This window comes from Engystomops pustulosus, chromosome 6, assembly GCF_040894005.1.
Source record: "Engystomops pustulosus chromosome 6, aEngPut4.maternal, whole genome shotgun sequence".
Lineage (NCBI taxonomy): Eukaryota > Metazoa > Chordata > Amphibia > Anura > Leptodactylidae > Engystomops > Engystomops pustulosus.
The window spans coordinates 85971796-85995682 of NC_092416.1; the positions used below are offsets into that span (position 1 = coordinate 85971796).

Below are 23887 nucleotides of genomic sequence, written 5' to 3' on the forward strand. Positions count from 1 at the left end.
CCGACTCACCATCCTGACGTTATCCTGCCCGGGTGATCTACTGCAGCCCTGAAAGCAACGGAGAGTCGGAGGAACATCCTAGGACCGGCAGGCGGGCGTACATCATCATGCCGAGCCGGCAGAAGAGTAGGGGTGGTGAGGAGCAGGAGAGCGCGCCGGCCGCACCAGCTAAAAAACATGGCGCCGCTGCCGCGGGTCAGTTACAAGCGGTGGCAGCGCGCCTTGAGAAATATGCCAGGACGGTGCATAATGCACCTGGCACGTCCTCGGACCCCCCAGCTGGAGCTCCGCCGCAGATGTCCACCAGAGCGGCAGGAGCAGGATCATCCTCCACAACCAGCACTGCAGGAGCAGGTATGAAGGGGAGAGAAGCTGCAGCAGCCGCCATCTTGCCTGAGGGTCCCTCATTGCAGGACATATTTGAGGTAGTCACACAGAGTGGGGCTGCTATAAGTGCCTTGGTCACCCAGATTGGTGGATTATCTGAAGATGTGGGCCATATTAGGCATGATTTACGGAAAGTTAATGAAAGAGTGCGTGAGGTGGAGGACCGTGTGGGAGTCCTGGAGAATAAGATACCGCCAATGCATCGTGATATGAGCAGAGTGGTGAATAAGCTTGCTAATTTACAGTCCAAAACAGATGATTTGGAAAATCGTTTACGGAGGAATAATTTGCGTCTGATTGGAATACCTGAAAAAGCAGAGGGGCAGCGACCTGCTGAGTTCTTAGAGAAGTGGTTTGTTACCCAGTTTGGCAAAGATACCTTGACCCCTCTATTCGCCATTGAAAGAGCTCATAGGGTTCCGGCCCGTGCACCTCCTGCTGGTGCCCCCCCACGGCCACTTATTCTACGGCTCCTCCATTATCGAGATAGAGATATAATTTTGCGGGCAGCTAGAGATAATCCTGATCTAAAAATTGATGGGCATCGTGTGTCAATATTTCCGGATTTCTCAGCGGAGGTCCAGAAGAAGAGGGCACAGTATTTGGATATCAAGAAGCGGATGAGAGGGCTACAACTACCCTATGCTATGTTGTATCCGGCACGTCTGAGAGTTGTAGCTTTGGGAGAAACGCATATGTTTAATACACCAGAGGATGCGCTGAATTGGCTGGATAATAATGAGAACAGATTGAGACATAGAGATCCTGAGTAAGGACTTTGGTGACCCCTGCTGGACAATACGGATATAACACTCCTTCTATCTTGTTGCTTTTTAAACAAAATAAAGGAAAGGAGCATGAGGATGTTGGAACAAGTTGACTTACAGTTCTTTGTTCAATACGGGATCTGCTGTTGAATACCCAGGGACTACGATATGTTCGGGAGAAGAAATTACTTGTGGATACGTTACTTGGAGACCCCGAGACTTTGGTTGCGGAACTGAAATTCGGCTTCAGGTTTCTAGGCACAATCAATACCCCATTCCCTCTTACGGGGGGAAATGTCTAGAATGTGTATGTGTATCTATGTTTCTATGTTTGTTAGTACAAGTTTAGTTAGCGGGGGGGGCAAAGTTTAAAGCAGACAGAGGGACTAGAAGTATGTACAAGATTTCTATGCCTATGGATCGGTTGTCTACCTGTGGGGGAAAAAGTGGGATGCTTCAATGTTATCTATACATGTGGGAAAATGACGAACGTACTTAATGTGTTATTTTGGAATGTACGAGGACTAGGAGACGCTGCTAAGAGATGCTCGGTATTTTCCACACTGCAACGATACCAACCTGCAGTCTGGTGCTTAGCAGAAACCCATTTAGTTAAGGACAATGTGTCCACTGTTCATAAAGCATGGATGTCTCACGAATTTCATTCTACATATACCACGCACTCTCGAGGGGTCAGTATATTGATACATCGCTCCATTCCATTTACTTGCTTGGATAAATTGATTGACTCGGAAGGACGCTTCGTGTGTCTTAAGTGTAAGTTATATGGGACACTAATGTTCCTTACTGCAATATACATCCCTCCCCCTTTCTCTAGTGTTATCTTGAAAAGGGTACTATCTTTTATGGCAGCGTCTCCTGATCTTCCGGTTCTAATAGTGGGGGATTTTAATAATTACTTAAATCCTTATTTGGATAAACATCATACAGGGTCAATACCGTCAGATGCTCCTCCCACAATGTTAGCGAGATTGTTACAAGAATGTGGTCTCAGTGATATTTGGAGGATGCGCAATCCCTCAACAAAGCAATACTCGTGTTATTCGAGATCCTATAGATCGTTGTCAAGAATAGATTTGGCAGTTGGGTCTGATCATCTGTTTAATGCTCAGGGAACGGTGGAGTACCTCCCACGTAGTGTATCTGACCATAGTCCATTAAAGGTGAGCCTAAGAATGGGAGAGAGGGAGACAAGGCACAATCTACTATGGCGGTTGAATCCCTTTTGGTTACAACTAGTGGAGGGAACTGCGGGCACGGCAAAAATTATAGAAGAATTTATAAGTCTTAACAATACCTCGGCATCGCAAGAAGCGGTGTGGGAATGTCTAAAAGGGATGTTGCGAGACCACTACTTCCATAAGGTATGCGCACATAAGGCGGCTAGTGCCGCTCTCACTAAATCCCTATCTCAAGCAGTAGTTTTAGCAGAGTCAATATATGTAACAGATCCGACTACAGATAATGAAAAAAGGTGGATTGATGCTCAAGAGCATTATACAGAGCATATCCGGCTAATGGCAGAAAACAAACGGTTTTTTTCCAAACAAAAATATTTTGTGGAAGGGGAGAGTGCAGGCCATTTACTGGCAACGATTATACGATCCCAACAGGGTACATCTCATATAGCGGCACTGAAAGGTGGAGATGGTACTGCGCTGACTTCAGACGTTGACATAGCTAATAGATTTTATGAGTATTATAAAGGAATTTACCAATCCCAGTTGACAGCATCCAGAGAGGAGTTGGAGGCATATGTATCGGGTGTATCATTACCAAGGCTCACTCCAGAGATCAGGAATCAATTGGAGGGTCAGGTTACGCTAGAGGAGTTGGAGGAGGCTTTGGCAGACTTAGCTAATGATAAGGCACCAGGGTGTGATGGACTGCCGGTAGCATTGTACAAGCTGCATAAGGACCTTTTGCTGCCGCCATTAGTTGAGGTCTTTAGGGAGGCGTTTAACACGGGATGCTTACCAAGATCAATGAGAGAGGCCATGATTGTACTGATATTGAAGCCAGGGAAGGAAAGTACAGACCCTGACTCATATAGACCCATATCCTTATTGACAGTCGATGTTAAACTATTGGCGAAGGTGTTAGCTAGGCGCCTGTTGCCGGTGATTTCGGCTCTGATCCATGAGGACCAGTCAGGCTTCATGCCGGAGAGGTCTACAGCTGTTAATCTTAGACGCCTATATCTAAATATTCAGAGGGGGGTGGAGTGTCAGGGTATTCCTGCGGTGGTCTCACTCGACGCTGCCAAGGCTTTTGACAGCGTCGAGTGGGAATATTTATGGGTGGTGATGAAGAAAATGGGCTTTGGTTCACAATTCATGACATGGGTGCGTCTCTTATACTCGCGGCCAAGTGCAAGAGTTAGGGCGAATGGATGTCTTTCAGATGCATTCCAGTTAGGAAGGGGCACGAGACAGGGCTGCCCGCTTTCCCCCCTCCTTTTTGCGATAGCTATAGAGCCTTTGGCTAGTTTGATAAGAAACTCGCCGAATATACAGGGTTTCCCTATAGGCTCTAGAGAGGAGCGCATCTCACTATATGCCGATGATGCCCTGCTATATTTAGGGGATGTAGACAACTCTATCAGCCCAGCTATGGAGGTGATCAAACAGTTTGGGGATAGATCAGGCTTGAGAATTAATTGGGATAAGTCTTCCATCCTCCCATTAGCGGCACTCTCGCCGGACTCCCCGGTTCATGCACTACCTCTTCGGGTAGTCCAAAAATTCAAATACCTTGGGGTTATGGTATCCCCAAACCTCAGGGATTATATTGAGGATAATCTAACGCCCCTAATGAATAGGTGTAGGAATAAAGTCAACACATGGTGCAAACTCCCCTTATCTGTGATAGGTAGGGGCAACTTAATAAAAATGGTACTTATGCCCCAACTGCGTTATATCCTTCATAACACGCCTATATGGATACCATTCAGGGTATTTTATAATATACAGAGTATGTTCCGTGAATTGCTTTGGAAAAAGGGGCATCCTAGGATTAAAATCGAAACCCTGCAGAGAGCCAAGGATAGGGGAGGGCTGGCTATTCCAAACCCCTGGGTTTATTTCTTAGCAGCACAGGCACAACATTTAAGAGGATGGGAACAAGATGGGGATAGCTCAGGACCCAGCGGGAGGCTAGTGGCATCTATAACGGGCATGACACCGCCAATAGCGGCAATAGAAGTGGGAAGCACAGGAACAAATGGAGGATTGAGATGCCCGACTCTGGCTCTAATGTCCAAGACATGGGCCAAGATCAAGGATATGGTGGGGATTCAGGGTCATAGTGAGTACCTTCCTATATGGCATAATCCCCGGCTCCCGGAAATGTTTAAATTAGAGGGTTTCTCGCCGTGGGAGGGTAAAGGAATATGGTCCGTACGGCAACTACTAGATGGAGATAATTTTAAATCCTTTGATCAACTAAGGGAAACCTTCAATCTGCCTAATACACAATTTTATAAATTTCTGCAATTAAGGCATGCTTATGAGAAAACGGTCAAAGAAGGTAGGCTTCAATTATCGAGCCATAGCATATTGAAACTGATAGCGGGAAAGGGCCCGAATAGGGGAATGATATCTAATATTTACTCTAGCCTCCTGGGAGAATACCTGAAAGGTCATCCCCTCACGATCAAAGAGAAATGGGAAGCAGAGGTAGGGGAAATCCCAGATTCCCAATGGGAAGAAATCTTAGAAAGGACACCCTTATTGTCTCCATCAGAGGCCCAAAGATTGTCCCAAATTTATCTTCTGCATAGGGTGTATAAGACACCAAGCCTACTTCATAGGATAGGGGTGCGACCTAACTCTTGCTGTCCTAGGTGCTCGTCCTCAGATGCCAAACTGATGCATATGCTATGGGAATGCATGGAGTTGGAGGAATTCTGGAAACAAGTTTTGCATATTATTCGGAAGGTGCTATCAGTGGACCTAGAGCCGGATCCTAGGATCTGCTTGCTAGGATTGATAGAAAATGAGAGTATGAATGGGACCACTATGCTATGTATACAAAAATTACTGTATATGGCACGCAAGTCAGTAGCGGCACGCTGGATTCAAACATCGGCACCTACAATACAGGAATTCATAAATAAGGTCAATAGTGTAATTAGGATGGAGTGGGGAGTATATCTAAAAAGAAAATGCCCCAAAAAATTTGATAAACTATGGAGAAGATGGTTGGACACGACTGGACTTCCAAATAGGGCCCTGATTGATATACGTAATAGCTCTCACTACCAGTTGATGACGGTGACTGGATGAGATATTTATGTCTTAAAGGGAAATTGATTGCTGCAAATACCTGCCTATGGGATAGAAGACCCTATGACTTTTCAGGTATGATATGTGAAGGGTGATCAACTGGTCCATGGGAATAATTAGCAAGGATGGTCTTTATCTGTCTGCTGTGGGGAATGTTGGGTGGGGGGAGGGGGAAGAGGGATGTTCTTATTGTTTTGGTCTTTTGTGCAACAGTATGTCTGTAATGTGTTGTTGAAAACAAAAAACAAAAACTTTAATAAAAATGTTTTGATCAAAAGAGGGTAGGATACCATCCCTATACTGCCAGCCCAGCCTGCCCCCAGTAGTATACAGCCAGCCCTGCCTGCTCCCAATAGAATACAGCCACCCCAGCCTGCCCCCCCAGTAGTATACAGCGTGCCCCCAGTAGTATACAGTCAGCCCAGAATAAAAAAAAAAAACTTTAATCACCCCCGGTGGCCCCGATGCGCAGCGCTGCTCCCCCGATGTCATTGCGGCTCTTCTTCTGGCTTCCCGGCTCCTCTTCTTGCTTCCGCGCCGTCTTCTGTCTTCTCTAACATCGTGTTGGGCGCCGCCACTGTTCTCTCCCGTGCGGCGCCTAGTATGACACGCCGCTGCTGACGTCATACTAGGCGCCGCACGGGAGAAGAACAATGGCGGCGCCCAGCACGATGTTAAAGAAGACAGAAGACGGCGCGGAAGCAAGAAGAGGAGCCGCGATGACATCGGGGGAGCAGTGCTGCGCATCGGGGCCACCGGAGGGTGAGTAAATAAGTTTTTTTTTTTTTTAGTCCATCTTTAATTATTTTTTACAAGTATTGACTCGTGTATAAGCCGAGGGGACGTTTTTCAGCACATTTATTGTGCTGAAAAACTCGGCTTATACACGAGTATGTATGGTAGTTATAAAATGTCTAATTCTGAGATATCACAATGAGGAGTATTAAACTTTTTACTAATTTCTTCAGATGAAATGAGATGTTTTTGTTCCATATCACTGATATGCTGGTAACACTTTGTTGTATCCAACTTTTAACCTCGAGATCGGGAAAAGAATTAAAAAGAAATGAAAAAACCTACTTAAAGGGGTTTACCCATGAACAACAGTTAGGCCCTATCCACGGGATAGGGCATAACCTGCTGATCAGTGCAAGTCTCAGTGCTGGGACCTCAACAGATCACCAAAACGAGGAATCCGTTGGGGTCTCACGTACCTCCGTCGGATCCCTCGTCACTCTGTCAGACTAATGAAGCGGACTGACCGTTCTGCTCCATTAATCTCTATGGAGCTGACGGAGATCTGGGGAGCACTGCGCTCGGCAATCTGTCTGACGGAGCGACGAGGGATCCGATGGAGGTACTTCGGACCCCATCGGACCCCTTGTTTTCGTGATCTGTGGGGGTCTCAGTACTGAGACCCCCCACTCATCAGCAAGTTAGGTCTATCCCGTGGATAGGGCCTAACTTTTGTTCATGGGAAAACCCCTTTAAAGCTATAGCTAATGAATCGCAGACTAGAATGCTAGCGGCCATAGTTTTAAGTAAAGAATCCGCACACACAAGGGATTTTTAGCAAAGACCTCTGTCATGACTCTCTGGCAGCAAGCATGTGTACAAGCTTCCCTTCCGGCCCGCCTTTAAACTTCGCTTTTCAGGTTTTTGTATGCAGTATTCTGTTTTTGATGCTTTTGCTCTATTTTCCTGTGGTTTGGTGTTTGTTTTTGTAATAAATGTTCTTGCAACCATTGCAACCTCGTTTTCCATTTGTATCTAATGCTTGTGTGTACTAAAATCTACATATTGGGATACATGTATCAAACTTTTGGCTTGGCGTGACATCAAAATAAATTATACAGACATTGCAAAAATTATGAAAATGTAAAGTAGACATATGGGAAATGTTATTCAGCAACTTATTTGGGTGATAATTTCGAAAGAGTCAAATTTTTCAAAAAATTCATAATGTTTTCTTTTTTTTGTAAATAAACACAAAACTTATCAGCAAAAATTTACCACTAAAATGAAGTACAACATGTGATGAAAAAACAATCACAGAATCGCTTTGATAAGGAACAGTGTTAAAAAGTTATAACCATATAAAGCGATGCAAGCCAGAATACAAAAAGTGGGGCAGAGCCTTGAGCTATATAATGGCTACATCATTTAGGGGTTAAAGGAGGGAGAGGCTGAAGATGTAGACGTTTTCTCCCTGGTGCAACCACAATGTAGATGTAGTGATCCCTGGTGGGGTCCCCTTGGTGGTAACAACCTTACACAGGGATCACTCCGAGTCAGAGAATGTAAAGCAATCAACTTACAGTTCTTTTATTCGGAACTCGGCAACAGCCAAAACAGCAGTAGCTTCAATTGAGTCAAGTGGACTGGTTGTATATATTTACACAGAAGATGTTCACAGCCTGATAAATGTAGCTTCAGGCTGGACAAGGTTAGTTCTGCTGCTTCAGAAGCCGGATGAGGCAGACTTCTGAAGGTGGATGTTAACCGTACTTCTTTTCAAAGACGAAAACTCTTGTATGGGCTATCGAGATCTTTAGCGTTTACAGATTTTAATTACCAAAACTGATCAAGCAAAGCAGAGGCCATAGCCCGGGAAGACAGTAAGTGGCGCAATATATAGAGCATACCACAGTATATTAATCCTCATCTCTGTTGTTCCAAAAACATGAACTAAAAACTGATAAACAAGCGTGAGATTGTATGTCACCAACCTTTTGGTATCTCGATAACGGGAACTTGGGGAGATAGAATCTTACATGCTAGCCACATTTGTACTCAGCATGGGTCCACACCTCAAAAAGAAAAACCCATATACTAATAAATTGTGCCACCTTTGTGAGAGAGAGACCTGCTACTTCAACACTTCTTCCCATTCTGGATTCAAGCAAGCTACTGATTTCTTTTTTACGTGATGACTTGGACGACTCACCTTTCATTGCTAGATGTCATTCTTGTAAAAGCTGGTTCTGGCATCTTTAGAAATTATAAATTAAACTGAGAAGCCCCATCTATAAGGTATTCCATGCTCGCGTAGAATTTTCGCAACCTCCTGAAAGTCTAACCACCTTGCAAGAGAGATCAGTATAGAAAGACACATTCTGGAATCTCTCCTTAAAATATGCAGCAAAGACTTACCAGCTATGGAGAGGGCTCAGCGCGTGAGTCCTCTCCTTGCACCCGCGGCCGACCCGTGACGTGCTATTACGTCACGGGTTGTGAATGGGTTAAACTCTACACATACTGTTCATAGATGGTCTTAATTAACATATACAGTGTAAAGAAAGATAAAACAATAACACCGCAGCCCCCAAGACAACTAGTCTCCCCCGTCTTTTCTTTCTCCTCACATAGGCTGCGTCCCCCCCCCCAGGTCTTTCCCCTACCCTCCTCAAACAGAATTTCCTCCCCCCAGGTCTTGAAGCCCACCTCCACAATACAGAACACTCCCCCCCCCTCTCCAAATCTGCCCCCATACACAACAAAGAATCCCCCCCCTTCAAGATCTGTCCCACCCCTCTGTATAACACAGAGTCCCCCCGGCAGGACTTACCCAGGATCCCCACAGCTCTAGTCCTCTATCCTTGACCCCCTCCTCACTGTCAGCAGTTACTTGGCTGCTGAATAATTGAGAAGGCGGAGGGTCATATGATGATTACATCATCATAGGTCCTTTAGCCGGCAAGCTGTAGGAGCCGTATTTCTACATAGAAATACAGCTGCTAAAGCGACAACTGCAGCGAGACCTTGAGGGCGCGTTCATACGTTGTGTTTTCACCTGTGTTTTCATTGCGTTTGAAACGCATATACAACAGCTGAGGAGGGGTGATTTGCCTAGTTACATCACTGTTAATGTTTCCGTTTACAAAACGCATCGTAAACGCGATGTTAACGCATACCTCACATCAGCTGTTGTATATGCGTTTCAAACGCAATGAAAATGCAACCAAAACGCAACGTGTGAACGCGCCCTTGAATGATGTCATTCAAAGTCCCGCATAACTAGTGTGTGCACAATGCACATGTGTTTTATTGCAATAAAATTGCAGGAGCAGCTGCCAGAAGAGGGGAGACCTGCCTGGATCAGCCCCAGACAAGTCAGCCAGCTGGGAATCTCCCCAATAATAATAATCTTTATTTATAAACCGCCATCAAATTCCGCAGCACTTTACAAATCATAGGAGACATGCAGAGTGCCTTGCGAAAGTATTCGGCCCCCTTGAACTTTTCTACTTTTTGTCACATTTCAGGCTTCAAACATAAAGATATAAAATTTTAATTTTTTAGTAAAGAATCAACAACAAGTCGGACACAATTGTGAAGTGGAACAAAATGTATTGAATATTTTAAAGTTTTGTAAAAAAAATAATAAACTGAAAAATGGGGCGTGCAATATTATTGGACCCTTTACTTTCAGAGCAACAAACTGACTCCAGAAGTTCAGTGATAGTGCGGCCACATGCTGCGTTTAAGGTATGCGTTTAAAAACGCATTGCAACAGCTGAAGAGAGATTTGCCTAATTAAACAGCTATTAACACTTGTGTTTACAAAACGCAACAATTAATGCATTGTTAACACATGTGTAAACAATGCATGTGTTTTTTAACACAATGTTAATGCTCATGTTAAAGGAAGGGTTAACAGTAGAGATGAGCGAGCACTAAAATGCTCGGGTACTCGTTATTCGAGACGAACTTTTCCCGATGCTCGAGTGCTCGTTTCGAGTAACGAGCCCCATTGAAGTCAATGGGAGACTCGAGCATTTTTCAAGGGGACCAAGGCTCTGCACAGGGAAGCTTGGCCAAACACCTGGGAACCTCAGAAAAGGATGGAAACACCACGGAAATGGACAGGAAACAGCAGGGGCAGCATGCATGGATGCCTCTGAGGCTGCTTAAATGCACCATTATGCCAAAATTATGGGCAACAGCATGGCCATGACAGAGTGACAGAATGAAGCTAGATAGCATCTAAAACATCCAATAATTGACCCTGACACTATAGGGGACGGCATGCAGAGGCAGCGGCAGCAGCGGAAGGCTAGAGAGTGGCATGGCGACATACCCTAAATGGACTCAGGCTTCAAACCAATGGGTAGCAGAGAGGAACCAAAGGAGGTGAGCAAGAAGCGCTCAAATAATATTGGTACATGATAAAAGTTTGCCAGTATATTTTGTGGATTACACAGCAGGGTGGCGACAAAGTTAACATGGAAGCCATGAAAACAATCCAAAATTCTGCCTGACACTATGTATCTGGTGAAACACCTGAAAATTCTGCCTTACACAGCTCGTTTGATAAGGGGACGATGTATGGAGGCAGTGAACTAGTAGTAGATTAAAGGTGCTGCAGTTAAAACTATGTTAGTTGGTTCTTGGCATGGAGCTGGCGCTCCGCTGCCAGGCGAGCTTTCGCCAATCCAAGCCCCTGTCTCTAGGCTACTCCCCAAACAGCACTTCTAAGAACCTTTCGGATAAGATCAAGTGTAGTAGCGTTCTTATAAGTTTGGGATATGGCGGGTGAGGGGAATGTAAACATCTGCGCAAGAAGCGCTGAAATAATATCCGTAAATGAAAAAAGTTTTCCAGTATATTTTGTGGCTTACACAGCAGGGTGGCGACAAAGTTAACAAGTTTGATGTGGAATGCCCTGCAATAGCTCTTGGGCGGTGTGCCTTTTATCACCTAGGCTCAGCAGTTTGAGCACCGCCTGCTGTCGCTTAGCAACGGCACTGCTGCTGTGCCTAGAGCTACCGACTGATGGCGCCATGCCCACGGATGGTAATTCGGAGGAGGAGGAGGTGGAGGAGGGGTGGGAGGATTTGGAGGTATAGTAGGCCTTTGAGACCTGGACCGAGGTAGGCCCCGCAATCCTCTGCGTCGGCAGTATATGACCAGCCCCAGGGTCAGACTCGGTCCCAGCCTGCACCAAGTTAAGTGTAGTAGCGTTCTTATAAGTTTGGGATATGGCGGGTGAGGGGAATGTAAACAGATGCGCAAGAAGCGCATGATGCGCATGGAGCTGGCGCTCCGCTGCTAGGCGAGCTTTCGCCAATCCAAGCCCCTGTCTCTAGGCTACTCCCCAAACAGCACTTCTAAGAACCTTTTGTATAAGATCAAGTGTAGTAGCGTTCTTATAAGTTTAGGATATGGCGGGTGAGGGGAATGTAAACAGATGCGCAAGAAGCGCTGAAATAATATCCGTAAATGGTAAAAGTTTGCCAGTGTATTTTGTGGATAACACAGCAGGGTGGCGACAAAGTTAACAACTTTGATGTGGAATCCATGAAAACAACCCAAATTTCGGCCTGACAAACCTCGTTTGATAAAGGGACGATGTATGGAGGCAGCTATATGGACGACTTTTGGAGGTAGCAATGGAGACAACGTGTGGAGGCTGCTATGGAGACAATTCAATTTGGATAGTGCCTGTATGTGGCAGTCCAAAAAATTTTTCAAACCAGAGGAGCAGGTAGGTGGCCCTCCAGAAAAATGGAATAGATTGAGTGCCTGTATGTGGCAGTCCAAAAAAGTTTTTAAACCAGAGGAGCAGGTAGGTGGCCCTCCAGAAAAATGGAATAGATTGAGTGCCTGTATGTGGCAGTCCCAAAAAATTGTTTAAAACAGAGGACCGGAAAGGTGGCCCTCCAGAAAAATTGAATAGATTGAGTGCCTGTATGTGGCACTCCCAAAAATTGTTTAAAACAGAGGACCGTGTCGGTGGCCCTCCAGAAAAATTAAATGCATAAAGTACTATACCTAGAGCCAGTGGGCCCTGTCAAAAAACAGCCAGTTTCCTCTGCTTTACTGTAGAAAGAGGAGGAGAAGGAGCAAAATGAGGAGGAGGAGGAGTGGATAAATTATTCAGGTTGAGCTTCCTTCACCTGCTGGAGATTTGAAATTAGGAGAAATCCATGCTTTATTCATCTTGATAAGCGTCAGCCTGTCAGCGCTGTCAGTCGACAGGCGTGTACGCTTATCGGTGATGATGCCACCAGCTGCACTGAAAACCCGCTCTGACAAGACGCTAGCGGCAGGGCAGGCAAGAACCTCCAAGGCGTAGAGCGCCAGTTCGTGCCACATGTCCAGCTTTGAAACCCAGTAGTTGTAGGGAGCTGTGTGATCATTTAGGACGATGGTATGGTCAGCTACGTACTCCCTCACCATCTTTCTGTAAAGATCAGCCCTACTCTGCCGAGACTGGGGACAGGTGACAGTGTCTTGCTGGGGTGACATAAAGCTGGCAAAAGCCTTGTAAAGCGTACCCTTGCCAGTGCTGGACAAGCTGCCTGCTCGCCTACTCTCCCTCGCTACTTGTCCCGCAGAACTACGCACTCTGCCGCTAGCGCTGTCAGAAGGGAAATACTGTTTCAGCTTGTGCACCAGGGCCTGCTGGTATTCATGCATTCTCACACTCCTTTCCTCTCCAGGGATGAGAGTGGAAAGATTTTGCTTGTACCGTGGGTCCAGGAGAGTGAACACCCAGTAATCGGTGCTGGAATAAATTCTTTGAACGCGAGGGTCACGGGATAGGCAGCCTAGCATGAAATCTGCCATATGCGCCAGAGTACCAACGCGTAAGAATTCACTCCCCTCACTGGCCTGACTGTCCATTTCCTCCTCCTCCAACTCCTCCAACTCCTCTTCTTCTGCCCATACACGCTCAACAGTGTAGGACTCAACAATGGTCCCCTCTTGTGTCTCGCCAACATTCTCCTCCTCTTCCTCCTCATCCTCCTCCACCTCCACCTCCTCCGATATGCGCTGAGAAACAGACCTAAGGGTGCTTTGGCTATCAACAAGGGAATCTTCTTCCCCTGTCTCTTGTGAGGAGCGCAAAGCTTCCGACTTCATGCTGACCAGAGAGTTTTTCAACAGGCCAAGCAGCGGGATGGTGAGGCTGATGATGGCGGCATCGCCACTGACCATCTGTGTTGACTCCTCAAAGTTACTCAGCACCTGACAGATATCAGACATCCACGTCCACTCCTCATTGTAGACTTGAGGAAGCTGACTGACCTGACTACCAGTTCTGGTGGAAGTTGACATCTGGCAGTCTACAATCGCTCGGCGCTGCTGGTAAACTCTGGATAACATGGTCAGTGCTGAATTCCACCTCGTGGGCACGTCGCACAACAGTCGGTGAGCGGGCAGTTGGAGGCGGCGCTGCGCTGCCCTGAGAGTGGCAGCATCTGTGCTGGACTTCCTGAAATGCGCACAGATGCGGCGCACCTTCGTGAGCAAATCAGACAGATTGGGGTATGTCTTGAGGAAACGCTGAACTATCAGATTTAACACATGGGCCAGGCATGGCACATGTGTCAGTCTGCCGAGTTGCAGAGCCGCCACCAGGTTACGGCCGTTGTCACACACAACCATGCCTGGCTTCAGGTTCAGCGGTGCCAGCCACAGATCAGTCTGCGCCGTGATGCCCTGTAATAGTTCTTGGGCGGTGTGCCTTTTATCGCCTAGGCTCAGCAGTTTGAGCACCGCCTGCTGTCGCTTAGCGACGGCACTGCTGCTGTGCCTAGAGCTACCGACTGATGGCGCCATGCCCACGGATGGTCGTTCGGAGGAGGAGGTGGAGGAGGGGTGGGAGGAGGAGGAGGCATAGTAGGCCTCAAACACCTGGACCGAGGTAGGCCCCGCAATCCTCGGCGTCGGCAGTATATGACCAGCCGCAGGGTCACACTAGGTCCCAGCCTCCACCAAGTTAACCCAATGTGCCGTCAGAGATATATAGTGGCCCTGCCCGGCAGCACTCGTCCACGTGTCCGTGGTCAGGTGGACCTTGTCAGAAACGGCGTTGGTCAGGGCACGGATTATGTTGTCTGACACGTGCTGGTGCAGGGCTGGGACGGCACATCGGGAAAAGTAGTGGCGGCTGGGGACCGAATACCGAGGGGCGGCCGCCGCCATGAGGCTGCGAAAGGCCTCGGTCTCTACTAGCCTATAGGGCAGCATCTCCAGGCTTAGCAATCTGGAGATGTGCACATTAAGGGCTTGGGCGTGCGGGTGGGTTGCACTATATTTGCGTTTCCGCTCCAGCGTCTGGGGTATGGAGAGCTGAACGCTGGTGGATGCTGTGGAGGATCGTGGAGGTGACGATGGGGTTTTTGTGGCAGGGTCCTGGGCAGGGGGCTGACTATCAGCTGACACAGGGGAAGGAGCAGTGGTGTGCACGGCCGGAGGTGAACGCGCTTGTTGCCACTGAGTGGGGTGTTTAGCATTCATATGCCTGCGCATACTGGTGGTAGTTAAGCTAGTAGTGGTGGAACCCCTGCTGATCCTGGTTTGGCAAATGTGGCACACCACAGTCCGTCGGTCATCCGGTGTTTCCTTAAAGAACCTCCAGACTTCTGAAAATCTAGCCCTCGCCGCAGGAGCCCTCGCCACGGGAGCTTCACTAGTTGACACATTTGGCGCTGATGCACCAGCTCTGGCCCTGCCTCTCCGTCTGGCCCCACCACTGCCTCTTCCAACCTGTTCTGGTCGAGGACTCTCCTCCGTCTCAGAAGCACTGTGTTCACCCGGCCTCTCAACCCAGCTTGGGTCTGTCACCTCATCATCCTCCGATCCCTCAGTCTGCTCCCCCCTCGGACTTCCAGCCCTGACAACAACTTCCCCACTGTCTGACAACCGTGTCTCCTCATCGTCGGACACCTCTTTACACACTTCTTCCACTACGTCAACAAGGTCATCATCACCCACAGACTGCGACTGGTGGAAAACCTGGGCATCGGAAAATTGCTCATCAGCAACCGGACAAGTGGTTTGTGACTGTGGGAAGGGTCCAGAAAACAGTTCCTCAGAGTATGCCGGTTCAAATGGCAAATTTTGCTGGGAGGGGGCAGACTGGGGGGGAGGAGGCTGAGGTGCAGGAGCTGGAGGAGTGCCGATTTCGGTGACATGGGTGGACTGCGTGGAAGACTGACTGGTGGACAAATTGCTCGAAGCATTGTCGGCAATCCACGACATCACCTGTTCGCACTGTTCTGGCCTCAACAGTGCTCTACCACGATTCCCAGTAACTTCAGACATGAACCTAGGGAGTGTAGCTCTGCGGCGTTCCCCTGCTCCCTCATAAGCAGGTGGTGTCTCACCCCGCCCAGGACCACGGCCTCTGACCCCTGCAGTAGTTGGACGCCCACGTCCCCGCCCTCGTCCTCTACCCCTAGCCCTCGGGTTAAACATTTTGAAAATGAGAGTTATAACTTGTATTTTTTTTTTAACTTTTTTTTTTTTTTTTTTTTTTTTTTGTGTTTTTTAGTTTTTAAAACCAAACGATGCTATCCTATTGCTATGGCTATTTTCTAGCCAAGTATTACAGCACACTACTATGCCAGATGAGATGACGCTGAGTTATGAAAAAAATAAACGTAAAATAAAAAAGGAAATGGCAGACTGTGCCTAGTTGAAATACAACCCCGGGCCCTAATAAATTTTCCCACTTCGGTCTTTGCGATGGATATGTGCGTCACTAAAACACAGTGGTCGCAAGTCTGACTCCAAATTGCTCCCAATTTGATAGTAGATGCACTGCAGCAAGTACAGCCACCAGCAGATCAACCAGAAATCAAATATATATAACGCTACTGTAGGCGTAATTAAGACGTTTGTATTCTCCTATGGCTATTTTCTAGCCAAGTATTACAGCACACTACTATGCCAGATGAGATGACGCTGAGTTATGAAAAAAATAAACGTAAAATAAAAAAGGAAATGGCAGACTGTGCCTAGTTGAAATACAACCCCGGGCCCTAATAAATTTTCCCACTTCGGTCTTTGCGATGGATATGTGCGTCACTAAAACACAGTGGTCGCAAGTCTGACTCCAAATTGCTCCCAATTTGATAGTAGATGCACTGCAGCAAGTACAGCCACCAGCAGATCAACCAGAAATCAAATATATATAACGCTACTGTAGGCGTAATTAAGACGTTTGTATTCTCCTATGGCTATTTTCTAGCCAAGTATTACAGCACACTACTATGCCAGATGAGATGACGCTGAGTTATGAAAAAAATAAACGTAAAATAAAAAGAAACTGGCAGACTGTGCCTAATTGAAATACAACCCCGGGCCCTAATAAATTTTCCCACTTCGGTCTTTGCGATGGATATGTGCGTCACTAAAACACAGTGGTCGCAAGTCTGACTCCAAATTGCTCCCAATTTGATAGTAGATGCACTGCAGCAAGTACAGCCACCAGCAGATCAACCAGAAATCAAATATATATAACGCTACTGTAGGCGTAATTAAGACGTTTGTATTCTCCTATGGCTATTTTCTAGCCAAGTATTACAGCACACTACTATGCCAGATGAGATGACGCTGAGTTATGAAAAAAATAAACGTAAAATAAAAAGAAACTGGCAGACTGTGCCTAATTGAAATACAACCCCGGGCCCTAATAAATTTTCCCACTTCGGTCTTTGCGATGGATATGTGCGTCACTAAAACACAGTGGTCGCAAGTCTGACTCCAAATTGCTCCCAATTTGATAGTAGATGCACTGCAGCAAGTACAGCCACCAGCAGATCAACCAGAAATCAAATATATATAACGCTACTGTAGGCGTAATTAAGACGTTTGTATTCTCCTATGGCTATTTTCTAGCCAAGTATTACAGCACACTACTATGCCAGATGAGATGACGCTGAGTTATGAAAAAAATAAACGTAAAATAAAAAGAAACTGGCAGACTGTGCCTAATTGAAATACAACCCCGGGCCCTAATAAATTTTCCCACTTCGGTCTTTGCGATGGATATGTGCGTCACTAAAACACAGTGGTCGCAAGTCTGACTCCAAATTGCTCCCAATTTGATAGTAGATGCACTGCAGCAAGTACAGCCACCAGCAGATCAACCAGAAATCAAATATATATAACGCTACTGTAGGCGTAATTAAGACGTTTGTATTCTCCTATGGCTATTTTCTAGCCAAGTATTACAGCACACTACTATGCCAGATGAGATGACGCTGAGTTATGAAAAAAATAAACGTAAAATAAAAAGAAACTGGCAGACTGTGCCTAATTGAAATACAACCCCGGGCCCTAATAAATTTTCCCACTTCGGTCTTTGCGATGGATATGTGCGTCACTAAAACACAGTGGTCGCAAGTCTGACTCCAAATTGCTCCCAATTTGATAGTAGATGCACTGCAGCAAGTACAGCCACCAGCAGATCAACCAGAAATCAAATATATATAACGCTACTGTAGGCGTAATTAAGACGTTTGTATTCTCCTATGGCTATTTTCTAGCCAAGTATTACAGCACACTACTATGCCAGATGAGATGACGCTGAGTTATGCAAAAAATAAACGTAAAATAAAAAGAAACTGGCAGACTGTGCCTAATTCTACTCAAACCCCTAATAAATTTTCCCACTTTGGTGTTTGAGGTGGATATGTGTGTCACTAAGAGCTAAACACAACGGTAGCAAGTCCCCCTGCTAATTCCTCACAATATGGTACTAGCTGCAAATAAAAAAAAAAAAAAATTATAACGTTATTGTAGCCCTAAGAAGGGCTGTTGGGTTCTTTTAGAATCACTCCTGCCTAACAGTAAGCTAATAGAACACCCTAACGCTTTCCCTGACCAGCAGCAGCTCTCTCCCTAGCGGCATCCAGACACAGAATGATCCGAGCAGCGCGGGCAGCGGCTAGTCTATCCCAGGGTCACCTGATCTGGCCAGCCAACCACTGCTATCTACGTGTAAGGGTACCACGTCATGCTGGGTGGAGTGCAGAGTCTCCTGGCTTGTGATTGGCTCTGTTTCTGGCCGCCAAAAAGCAAAACGGCGGGAGCTGCCATTTTCTCGAGCGGGCGAAATACTCGTCCGAGCAACGAGCAGTTACGAGTACGCTAATGCTCGATCGAGCATCAAGCTCGGACGAGTATGTTCGCTCATCTCTAGTTAACAGCTGTTTAATTAGGCAAATCTCTCTTAACCTGTTGGAGTCTGCAAAAGACCTGACGGAGATGTATCTTCCAACAAGACAATGGGGGACATTTACTTAAAGTGTCGGTGTCTGCATTGGCTGTGTTACCGACCTGCTCTCAGAAAGAAGACACACATTTAATATTGTAGAGCTGTGCAGAGACGTTTCTGGCGCCGAGACCATTTTCTGTCCCTGAGACCATTTTCTGTCCCTGGGACCAAAATCTGTCCCGAGCACCAGAAATATGTCCAACAGTCCCTGCTAGACCAGTTTTCTTTTGGTCTACTTTCCGCCAGTTTACAGCGCCCAAAAATGGCTGTGACACATATTAATTGTGTCTGAGTTTCTGCTCCGCCAAAGCCACGCCCCTTTTCGGAGAAGAGTCGGAGCAGACGGAAAAAGTCATTTTTTCTGTCCCCGACAGCTAATAAATAGGTCTGAGAGCAGAACATGTGGTGAGAGCGCCACAAAACTGGCGGAAACACCATAGTAAATGTCCCCCAATGATCCCAAACATAAAGCAAAATCTTCAAGGGAAGGTTCACAAATAAACGTGTCCAGGTGTTAGAAGTCACAGTCCAGATCTGAAACCAATTGAGAATCTGTGGAAAGAACTGAAAACTGCTGTTCACAAACTCTCTCCGTTTAACCTCACTGAGCCTGTGCCGTTTTCCAAGGAAGTATGGGCAAGAATTTCAGTTTTTTCGATGTACAAAACTAATAGAAACATACCCCGAGCAACTTGCAGCTGTAATCACAGCAAAAGGTGACGCTACAAAGTATTAACGTAAGGGGGCCAAATAATATTGCATGTCCCTCTTTTCAGTTTTCATGTTTGAAGCCTGAAATGTTGTAAAAGGTAGAAAACTTCAAAGGGGAAGCGAATACTTTTGCAAGGAACTTAAAAATTATATTATATTCTGCACTGTGTGGATTCTGTTATACAGTATGTTTGACCATACAGAGAGCTGTGTAATCATACCTCTGTGTGTGTTGCTAAACAAAATCTTAAAAAAGGAAACTTTTAAAATAATGCTAATGAGCCAGAAGGGCTTTGGGGGCATAACCAGAGCCCCTCCATGCTGTAGCTTTACAGGCTACACTCCTCTCCTACTGTGTGCTGAAACGTCCTCTGCTGCCATGAGATTACAGGAGGAGGAAGTGTTGAGGGAACAGGGGGAGGGAGAGTGTATCAGCCTGTGAAACCAGAGCATGGAGGGGCTCTGGTAATGCCCCCAGGGCCCTCCTAGCTCATTGGCATAATTTTAAAAATTGATTTAAGAAGGAAGGAGGCCATGGATAACAAATATAAGAAGATTACCACGGTTACTGTGCCTAGCTCTATCAGTAAGTATTCCTAGTTAATCATGCTTGATTTTGATGGTAGATTTCCTTAAATAGCAGCAGGACCGTGAAACTTCTGTTTGTAGTCTGGTACATTGAGATCTCTTCAATGAGCACAGCACAGCTACCCCTGAGTTATTGTTGAAATATTCATACACAATTGTGCAAAGGGGTAATGGCTGTGCTGTGTGCAGTGAAGAGATGTCATACACCAGTGCACCACATTGCTACAAGTTTAGCTACAATCCTGCTGTTATTAACAAAATACACAAAGGTGGGGCTACACAGATCTCTAGGGCTGATACCAAACACTATTTGCAGCTCTATGTAGTCAACATTGTATACTTACTACTGGGTTCCTCTGCAGATAGCAAGTATTCACAAGTTATACTGTTAACAGTTTTAGACCCAGAGTTTACTTCATTGAGTAATTATTGTGTATCTGGTAACACTTGTCCCTCATAGAATTGGGCGCGTACTTGCATCTACACTCACATCTACAGCCAATACAAAAGAAATACTAAAATCTCTTATTTTACAACTTACCACTCACTGTTTTATTACTTACCAATGTCTGGATCTTTGGCAAGTTCCTCATATGTACCGAAAGCTTTAGGAATGTTAAGGCTTTGGGCAAATTCTGTAGCACGCTTCAGATCTCTGGCAGCGACCGCAGTTGCCTAAAAAGTTTAAAGCCAAATGAACTATTTAGACAAATCAATAAAAAAATTGCATTATTAATTTTATGTGATTCAATTAGTTTATTCAATTTGGCCAGCGATAAACTTATTGGGGTACATTTATCAGGACCTCTGCGCCACGCCTTAAATAATCACAAATGCTAGCTTATTGGGGGGGCGCGGCCGGCAGGGAGTGGGCCAGCGCGGGGCGTTACTGTCCCTGCGCCTGCGTACTCGCTGCTGCCGGCAACTTTTCATATGTGAAAGGTCGCGGAAGCCTCTGGCTGCGAACATGCAGCGGCGGGGCTATCCTACGCAGGCGCACGAGCGCCAGCGTAGGATAAATATTTATAAACCTATTTTGTCCACCCAGAAGAGAGGACGAGCCCAGGACATCAAACACATAATTCTAATATGGTAAAATGGTACTTTATTGATAACAACATACAAGAAACAAAAGAAACATACAATTAATACTGATTAAAAATGTGCAGCCACAGATGGTGGTACGCAGACAAGGGAGTTGACTTGGACACAGAGGAAAAAACCATGTGTGATATGTTATCTAGGGCTCTGGCTTATTTGAGACAAAGTGCCAACATAAGTGTATTGTAGTGTTAGTACATGTATATAATCATATTGCACTTGCCCCGAATATATTCAAAGTGAACAGATTATCTTACCCATGAATTAGCTTTGCAGGTTCCCAGGTCCAGGGTGACTCCAGCCCCAACGCGCGTTTTGGCTCACATGAGCCTTAGTCGGGGGGGCGTGGCCAGCCGGGAGTGGGCCGGCGCGGGGCGTTACTGTCCCCGCGCCTGCGCACTCGCTGCTGCCGGCAACTTTTCATATGTGAAAGGTCACGGAAGCCTCGGGCTGCGAACATGCAGCGGCGGGGCTATCATACGCTGGCGCACGAGCGCCAGTGTAGGATAAATATGCCCCATTGTTTCTAAGACAGAAGAAAAACTGTGTGTCATAAAGGCTAAAGTTTATTGAGGTTCTACAAAACTCTAAGAGGAGATAAGTGATCTGGAGAAAGGGGGAGACAGGCACATATCTGTGAGATGTAGTAGAGCTCATCACTCTTTCTATGTGTCAGTGTGTTAATACAATGTCAGAACCCAGATGAAAGTGCATATACACCCTGTACCCAGATAATCTAACCACAATGTCACCCTACAGAACTATATGGGGCATAATGGGTCTGCTTAGAGAGTCCCCGCCCACACCCTTGGATTTTACAAACATCACTAGGGGATAGACATGTGACAGTTTTCTTTCATGGGAAAACCCCACCAAGGTGCGCTGTGGTCTAGTTTGTGAGTTTTTCTCACTTTACTAAAGTTTTTATATATAAATATGATAGTCTGTATATAATTAAATTGGATGGGGGGATCTATATATGGGGCCCAGATAGTAATTAATCTGGGGGGTGGACTATATGGCAGGCTGTTTATAATATAAGTGGGGGCGTTAAATAGGGGACAGATTTTAATTAAGCTAGTGGGTGGCTGTATATGGGGTATAGCAGTGATGGCGACCCTTTTAGAGACCGAGTGCCCAAACTACAACCAAAATCCACTTATTTACCATGAAGTGCCAACATGGCATTTTTAGCAGTAACTTATTGCTACCTGTTCTTCCACATCTTTCAATCGTATCGGGCCCCCTGAAGCTGCCAATACAGTTGAAAGAAGGAGGTCAAATTCTGACTCACAAAAGTACAAGAGAAAAAGAGTTGACCACTCACCTCAACTTGTCAGTCTCTGTGCTGGCTGCTGCTCAGGGACCACGAGCATGGAACAAATAGAAGACAGAAGAAACGCATGCCGCACCAGATGAAGATAAAACGTAATTCTTTAATTCCAATTCTTCCAATAAAAATAGTGGTAGCAATAAACATATAGGACAAAGCTGTAGTTTTGCATCCTGGTTGACCAAAAAAGTACCAATAAAAATAAGGCAGTATAGCCTACGCGTTTTGGACGCGTCACACGTCCTTACTCAGCCATGAGTAAGGACGTGTGACGCGTCCGAAACGTGTTTTGCATCCTGGTTGACCAAAAAAGTATCAATAAAAATAAGGCAGTATAGCCTACACGTTTCGGACGCGTCACACGTCCTTACTCAGCCATGAGTAAGGACGTGTGACGCGTCCGAGACGCGTAGGCTATACTGCCTTATTTTTATTGGTACTTTTTTGGTCAACCAGGATGCAAAACTACAGCTTTGTCCTATATGTTTATTGCTACCACTATTTTTATTGGAAGAATTGGAATTAAAGAATTACGTTTTATCTTCATCTGGTGCGGCATGCTTTTCTTCTGTCTTCTACAAATTCAGACTATCATTGTAGCTTCTCACCAGGGTCTCTCTGTACAGGAAGAATAGTGGATCCAGCAGGATGACCTCCTAAGATAATGCAGATCAGTCCACACCTACTAATTTTAACTGCAGTTCCAAACAGCCAATGAAGTGTTGCTTTAAATATTATGGAGAGCAGCTTCTCTTAAGTTGCCTTGGACTGCAGGAAGATTTGGTGGATTTTGGTCCTGTTTGGTGAACTCTGTCCTGGGGCGACGACCTGAGTGCCCACAGAAATGGCTCTGAGTGCCACCTCTGGCACCCGTGCCATAGGTGTAGTATAGTATGTAATTAAGCTGGGGGATGGTGTTACCTGAATCCAGATCACTTCCTCCTCCCACCATGTGCTGAAACTTCCTCTGAGGGTCCTGAGGGAGCAGGGGGCAAAGTGAATTGTGTCTCTGCACTATGTAACAACCTGTGAAGCTACAGCACGGAGGTGCTCAGGTAATGCCCCTCATAGCACCTCTGGCTCCTTAGCATAATTTTAAAAGTTGATTTTTGAATGAAGGAAGCCATGGATAACAATAATAATTTCAACTAAGTGGAAGATATCAAGTATAGATTCTGAGATTACATCTAACAGAGGGTGGTGGAAGTATAGAGGGATCAAAGAGGGAAGACAGACTCTGAAGCCAGACATGAAAAGGCCCTTCAAGCTCATTAGCATAATTTTAAAAGTTAATTTTAGGATGAAGGAGGTAATGGATAACAAATCTAAGAAGATTACTACAGTCAGTGCCTGGATTATATATAGTGGCATATGTTTATTATAGAATGTACTATATTATTGAGGCTACATTCATATGATGCATGTTTTGAAATGCATCAGGCAAAATGAGTTTTATAATTAGCAGCCTGTGATTATATTGTTAATCATTATTAGTAATGTTAAAAGGCAAAAAACATGTTTTCGCAACATAAAAAAACGTATAGATAGGCTTTTGCTGATAAGTTTCGCCTGATGTAATTACACTGGGTTTCAAAACACAATACAAATGCATCATGTGAACCCAGTCATGAAAGGGCTCTATATTGATTAATTAAGGGGTTCTGTATGTAATCAGTGC

At 45.7% G+C, this 23887-nt stretch overlaps 1 protein-coding gene across 1 annotated transcript in view; it reads right to left on the bottom strand.

Annotated features, from left to right (window-relative positions):
- LOC140063922 (trans-1,2-dihydrobenzene-1,2-diol dehydrogenase-like) overlaps positions 1–23887 on the bottom strand; it is a 45806-nt gene that overhangs the window by 15964 nt on the left and 5955 nt on the right. Inside the window, exon 2 of the mRNA XM_072110205.1 lies at positions 20339–20450. Within this exon, the coding sequence (XP_071966306.1) occupies positions 20339–20450 (112 nt within the window). The remainder of the gene's footprint in view (positions 1–20338; positions 20451–23887) is intronic.